This window comes from Gracilinanus agilis, unplaced genomic scaffold, assembly GCF_016433145.1.
Source record: "Gracilinanus agilis isolate LMUSP501 unplaced genomic scaffold, AgileGrace unplaced_scaffold59846, whole genome shotgun sequence".
Lineage (NCBI taxonomy): Eukaryota > Metazoa > Chordata > Mammalia > Didelphimorphia > Didelphidae > Gracilinanus > Gracilinanus agilis.
The window spans coordinates 1-7,268 of NW_025395260.1; the positions used below are offsets into that span (position 1 = coordinate 1).

The 7,268-nt window shown below is 34.3% G+C and overlaps 1 protein-coding gene across 1 annotated transcript in view; it reads left to right on the forward strand.

Annotated features, from left to right (window-relative positions):
- Window positions 1-29: 29 nt before the first annotated feature.
- Window positions 30-7,268, forward strand: part of LOC123256505 (proteasome adapter and scaffold protein ECM29-like) — a 10,062-nt gene continuing 2,823 nt past the window's right edge. The window contains exons 1-3 of the mRNA XM_044685105.1: window positions 30-680; window positions 2,239-2,319; window positions 6,596-6,818. Coding sequence (XP_044541040.1) covers window positions 399-680; window positions 2,239-2,319; window positions 6,596-6,818 — 586 coding nt within the window. The 5' untranslated portion in view covers window positions 30-398. The remainder of the gene's footprint in view (window positions 681-2,238; window positions 2,320-6,595; window positions 6,819-7,268) is intronic.

Sequence of the window (7,268 nt, forward strand, 5' to 3'; positions counted from 1 at the left end):
GAGAAACTGGAGACAGGAGAAAAGAAAAGAAAAGAAAAGAAAAGAAAAGAAACACCTGGGAGTCAGGAAGACTGGTTGGTATCAAGTATATAATATCAGTGTATATGATTGCAACTTTTGGTACAAACCTTTTACTTTGGCAATTAAATTTTACGTTATCTTAGAAAACTAAAATGATTTTATTTTTGTAAGGAATGTTTAATGAAGAGTAATCCATCATTTTATTCTTAAGAGTAGAGGAATTACATTTTTTGTATTTGTATCCCCAGTCCCTCATTCCATGTATATCTGGTACATAGTATGCACTTAATGAATGCTTTTGACAGATATTATCTTTGATTATATGATAAAGGTGAAGTGAGTAATTCATCTTCAAGAATTAGAGTAGGTTGGTTATAATGTATTTAGGCTTAGAGTATGTTCTAGAAAAACAAGAAAATTTGTTTAAAGGAAACACCAGATCATCACAAAATTGTCCTGTGGTGGTTATTAAAAAAAGAAATCATGCTCTTCTAGTTGGTAATTACTTTTTCTTTTCTCATCTTCTCTCTGAAAGACGAGAAGAAGTCCATGGAGAAGCACAGCGTGTACTAAGAACTCTTCCGGGTAAAAATGAAAAAGAAAGTACTTCCAAACAGATGCCTTCCTTCCCAGAAATGGTACATTATATTCAAGAGAAGGTACAGTATGTAACTTCAGATAAACTTTTAACTTGGATAAATCAATAATAAAATTTAAGTATTTTGCCTCTATTTTTTCACATAACATTAAAGTAATGAATTTATTAAACAAGATTCACTAGGAAGTATACTGAAAAAAATAAGACTAATAATGAATGTAAATATTTAGACTGAACTGTGTAAATATTATTTTAACAATGTGTGTATCTGAGTTGTCTCAGTTTAGGCAAGAAGGTATTATAAAATTTATTTTTCTATACTGCCTAATCAGAAATTGCTGAACTTTAAAAACATATTGAATCTGGTGCACATGAAGCACTTACATGCCATTCCTATAACAATTTTAGCTGTGGTTTTTTTTTTATCATTGTCTTTTTAAATATTGACTCTGAAAGATTGTTTTCAACAGCCATATATGTTTAAAGACAAAACATACAGCTCTCTTTTGGAGATAAAATTTGGATAACATCTTTAAAAAAAGACTTGTGCAATTGATTTTCAGATTTCCTTCCTCTGAAATTTGGATCTTTTTTTTTTTTTTTTTTTAACAATTTTTTTTTAAACCCTTGTACTTCGGTGTATTGTCTCATAGGTGGAAGATTGGTAAGGGTGGGCAATGGGGGTCAAGTGACCTGCCCGGGGTCACACAGCTGGGAAGTGGCTAAGGCCGGGTTTGTGGATCTGTTTTTACCTAGTTTGCATTCCTTGTTGAATAGTGATAATTATAATAGTTAACACTCATATAGTGTACCAGGCACTGTGCAATGCACCTTACAAATATTATCTCATTTAATCCTTACAACTGTAGAAGGTACATACCTCCTATCTTCATTTTGCAGTTTAGGGAAATGAGACAGAGGTTAAGTGACTTTTCCAGGGTCACAGAATCAGCAAGTGTATGAGGCTAGATTTGAACTCAGTTTTTCCTGACTCGGGGCCTCACTGCCCTATTCCATGTACCCTCTAGTTGTCCTATAAATCATAGAACTGCCGGTTCCAATGCCCCAGTTTCCCCATTTATCCAGTCAACCATCATATGACCCTTACCTTCAGTGTTCTAATGACCAAAAGCATATTGCAATTTATATATGATTTCTTGTTTTATTGTAAAATATGAGGTTGATATTGCAGGCTGTGAGAAAACAAGTAGAACCATCTATTACTTTACCCTCATATAGATTCTTGCTCTTAATAGATGTTCATTAGGTATTTGTTGAATGAAATAAATTATATTACCTTAAATTCTCACCCTCTTTCTTCTTTATCCCACTGCCACTTTGTCCATATTTCCAAGGGATTTTTTTGTAGTGGCTGGCATGGGAAGACCTGGTCATAGCATGGTATAATTTATGGAGTAGATTTTATGGTATTAAAAACAAACTCATCTGAAATGTTAATGTGTTAACATACTTAGTAGAATTCTTATGAATAGAAAATATGTGGGGAAATTCTTATTGTTGCCACAGAATTTGCTTGTGATTTGCAGATTGCACGTGTGCATTATTTTAAAATATTTCTTTTCTACATTCAACTTCTTTGACATATTCCTTTTCTTTAGGCTTCCCATCGAATGAAAACTCCAGCCAAATACATGACAGGAACTGCTGTTCTTCCTTTTAATCCAGCTACATTTGGAGAGGTAGAACTTTCACTTTATTTTGTATTGCTATTCATAAATATCTTAAATATTTGTGAATTAGCAATATATATATTTGTATGTACTTAAATATGCATGTATATGTGTATATATTGTAAATAGTTTTTACAGGAAGCCATCTTGGACAAACTGTTGCCAGTTGGAGGTTCAGTTTTTGGAATTCCTAGAGCAGGCATGAGCTGGCATGAGACTGGAAAAGACTGTTAGAGCACCCCTATAAATAGGAACTCAGCCCTAAGCCAAGTGACTCAGTTGTGAGTTAAGGTGGGAGGCAAAGAAAGGGAAAGGTAGAAAGGGAAAGCTCTCCAGTCAAACTCAGAAGCTGCTTCATAAGCCAGTGTTAGCTGTTATTATTTAGGGAGAGTTACCCATCATATACTGCTAACAGTGAATAATCTACTATCATCACCCAGATCGTTTTATAACATCTTCAAGAAGACCACTACTGAACATCTACAGATATTACAAAGCTAGACAAGTCAAACTCAAACAGCTAGTAACTTGAGCTAATCCCTTGGTTGCCAAGCCACCCAGGCTGGCAGCTTCCGTTTGTGGCTTCTTTTTGGGGACTGCTGAAGATTTATTATTTAGTTAGTTAGCTCAGTCTGTCCCTTAAAACCTCTCTCCTGATCCCAATTTCCTTTAAACCTAATTCAACCTTTAATCATTCCTATACTCATCTATTAAATTAGTTATTGAGAAACAAGATTTGTCTACTGACCTGATTCACCAGCTTCAAGATTCTCTCAGTGAAGTGCGACAGGCTGCTGCCTTCACTGGGAAGCTTAAAACATATTGAACATCAACATTTGTTTATCATCAACATCAATATAATTAAAATCTCCTGGTTTTCATCGTAGTCAGATTGGAGTAATCATTAATATTAAGAAGATACTGTATCTATATCATCAAAAGATACAGATCACATCTTATTGTCATTTAAAAAGGATTCTATTCACTTCCTTAGTAACAGAGTAAGGAGAGGAGCTGACCACCTGCTGAAATAAACAGGCTGGTGACTACAAGTATTATCCTCTTCTGTTTTCAGTTCCTGCTCTTTACAATATGTATGTGCCACACTGAATTTTTGAACTAGCTTTTTATTTCTAAGAAGTAAGTTTTGGAAGTTGGCAAGCTTTTAAAAATTTTTCATTGATTGCTTTTGTTTTTACATCACAGTAATTCCTGGAAATACCATTCTCCATGTTAAATCTTCCTTTCAACAAAGAAAAATGGTTAAGCAAAAATATCTTAATATATTGAAACATTGTTTTTCTTTACAATGTTAATAACTGTTCTGATTGTGCTCACTTTTTTCTTATCACTTCCTGTATTTTACTCCTGTGCCACAATCCTTTACTTAGGATTCTTTTTTATCATTTCTTCTGATGCAGTAATATTTCAATATGTTCATATATCACAATTTGTTCAGCCATTATTTTCCATTTGAAAATTACCTGGTTAGCTTCTTAAGGTCCATTTTCTTTCCTTATAGAATTATATTCAGCTTTGTAGTGTTAAGTTAGTCTAGATTCTAAGCCTGTTTTTTAAACTTTTGGAGTATCATATTCCAAGATTCCTCTTTAAGTGCTTTACAAATATTATCTCATTTGATTTTCACAACAGCTCTAGAGGTAGATGTTATTATGATCCTTATTTTTTACAGTTGAGAAAACTGAAATAGACAGGTTAAGTGATTTGCCTAAAATCACACAAATAAATATCTGAGGCCAGATTTGAATTTAGGTCTTTCTTCCTGACTCCAAACCTGCACTATATCCATTGCAGCACAGAACTCCTTACTTATTTAGTAATTTGGAGTGTTTTCACACAGTAATTTGCAATGGTTTATGGTGTTTCTGAAACTTCTCATCCTTTGATCTTTTATATTAGAGATTAGCTCTTGGTTTTATCTATTTGTACAAATTCCCTATATATCTTGCATTTCAGATCTTTATCAGACTTTTTACTTTTTAAAAAAGTTTTCCCCATTCAATGTTTTCTTTCCTTCATTGACTTTGTTCATTTTGAAGCATTTCAATTTTTTGCACTCAGTTGTCTATTTTGTCTTTACGATCATTTCTATTTTATGTGTCTGTCTGTCTTTCTTTACTAAGCGTTCTCCCAAGAGCCATAATGGTGAAAATGTGCTTTCTGGTATTTTCATTTTTTTTTTCAAATAATATGGTCCTTTCTATTCCAGTTTAAGTTTTTTATGGTATATGGGTAAGAGGTTGATTGAAACTTAAGGAAAGTGGTGAGTCTTATCAAAGACAAAAATAAATATAGCTATTCATTGTCATACAAAGAAAGGTATAGAATTAGAATCTCTTCACACTGGAACCAGGAGCTAACAATATATTCACTTATATTCATTAATAAATAGGAATTATTTTAGCAGCATAGTTTTAAATTTTAATCTATATAGATTAAATATATATATATATTAAAAATTAATCTATATAGAGTAGTAATTTGTATTTCTAAAAAAGTTTTAAGATCAAGAATAGTGTAATGTGTTATTAGGATTTATTAAGCCATAGGGCTAATGAGGACCATTTGGGGTAATTGCGATCTTAGCAGCTAAGGACAGGGTAAAGAATAGTGGGTAAGGTTTCTTTAAGTCCAGACAGAATCTTGGGAAGGGTGCCTGTTGGAATTCTGGTTAGCCAGCGTCAGTTTGTTTCCCAACTGCCGATCTGCACAGGTGGTCCCCCCCATCTCCCCCCCCCCCCCCCATAGGAGAAGACTGGTGTTTCTATACCTGGAACACTGAAAAACCCAGTGGCAGGTAAAGGAGAACAGGTTGGAGTTTCTGGAATAAGTCTGTGGGGATAATCAACAGAAAAGAGAAAGAGGAAGTTTTTCCTCTGGGTGGTGGCTGAAAGGGCCAAACCATTTTGAGGCCTACTTAGGCCAACAAGCCTAGCTAGACCCAGGAGGGCTGGCAGTGGGCAGAGAGAGTGAATAACTGAACTGATTTAAAGCTGAAAGAGATCTAAGGAGACAGAAAGAGACGTGTTTTTTCCTCTGTGTGACTGGAGACAGAGGCAGCCATTTTTGAGGCCTGTGTAGGCCCAGAAGCCTGCTTAGACCAAAAAGCCTACCTAGGCCTGGAAGGGCTAGCAGTTGGCAGAGAGACTGATTCAAAGCTGAGAGAAATTAACAGAGACAATAAACTTTATTATAAAGAAGAGGACTATAATTTAGTATAGTGTATGTAGAATACATCTGGGAATTAGTATAGATTAAGGAGTGATAAGAAGGCTCGGGGTAACTCAAGCAAGAAACAAGTTCTCGCAAACTAGAGGGAAGTAGATAAAAGCTTAGCCTCCTGTTAGATTTAGGGATCCTAATCCTAATCCTCAACCTTTGTTACCTTTCCTTAACTTTCCTCAAATCTTTTCCAATATTTATTAAATAGAGGTTTTTTTACATCTGTCTCCAGCAGTTATCTATTGCACAGGCCTAAACAGTTACACGGAATTCCCCCCCACTTAACATTCCTAGATCAACATTCTTGTTCTTATTTGCAATATTCTTGGTGATAGATTACAATTAGCATTTCAGTAAAATTTTACTATATTCAGGGAAATTTAATTTTGTTTTTAGACATATAAATGTGAAATTGATCTTAAAGTGTTATCTTGCCAAATTCCTTGCAGTTTCAATAAACAAAATATTCTTAAATGACTCGTTATTCTTTAAAGTCTTTATGGAAAATTTTGGTAACATTCCATTTTCTTTCAACATTGAGAGATTCTTAAATGATATCTGACCTGTATTTGCCTTCTAGTGCCCTAAGTTCATTTTCTTGAATTGTCCTTAGTGACATTTGACAATATCTAGGACCCTTTATTGATTAGAGTAGTTTTTCTAAACACTCTGCCCCAGATTTCTGTCTTGCCAAATGTTTAAATCTTTGGTTTGGCTCATAAAGGTAGTAATTTTTAATTCCACTTTGAAGTTAACATTTTTAGTTTAAATTTGATCTCTAGAGTTAATTTTGGGTTTTTAACTATAGTTTAAATTTCATGGTTATTTTTAAATAGTGTTTAACAAATTTTGATAGCTTGAAGAAATAGTAATTGACATTTTAGGATCATGTTTTCATAGTTTTCTTAAGCAAATTTAAGTTCTTGTGAAGGAAAATGGAAGAATAAATTGGAAGCCATCATTGAAGCATTGTAGTGCTTTATTCTCCTTCTGCCTTTCTTGAGTAGTTATCTTGCGTCTTTTTTTTTTTTTCTTTTTTCAGATAGTCCTGTATTTGCGAATGTGTCTTGCTCATAGTGCAGGTGTGGTTCCCACCTCACAGAGCTTGGCAGATATGCAAGATCATGCTCCAGCAATTGGTCGTTACATACGAAACCTAATGTCTGGCAACCATATAACATCGTCATCTTCCTCCAAGAGTGGGGAAAACAACCCTGTTCAGATTTATATTGGCCTCCTTCAGCAGCTGTTAGCAGGTGTTGGAGGTGAGAAATCTCATTGCTGATGAAAAAGAATAAAAGTCTTTCCAAAATAATTTAGATGAGTCTCATGTTCACTTTTGAAATTGGAGGGAAAATATTTGGTTCATGCTTAAATGTATTGGTATATAGTTTATTAATAATCTAATTTTTTAATCTTTATTTATATTATCCAAAAATTTACTGTGGCATCATATCAAATGGTTATGTGAAAGTAGAGATTGGAAGTCACTTCTGAGTCCTTTTCTTTTCTCTTCTCTTCTCTTCTCTTCTCCTCTCTTCTCTTCTCCTCTCCTCTCCTCTCCTCTTCTCTTCTCCTCTCTTCTCTCCTCTCCTCTCCTCTCCTCTCTTCTCTCCTCTCCTCTTCTCTTTCTTCTCTTCTCTGCTCCTCTCCTCTCTTCTCTTCTCTCCTCTTCTCTTCTCTTCTTTTCTCTTCTCTTCTCTTCTCTTCTCTTC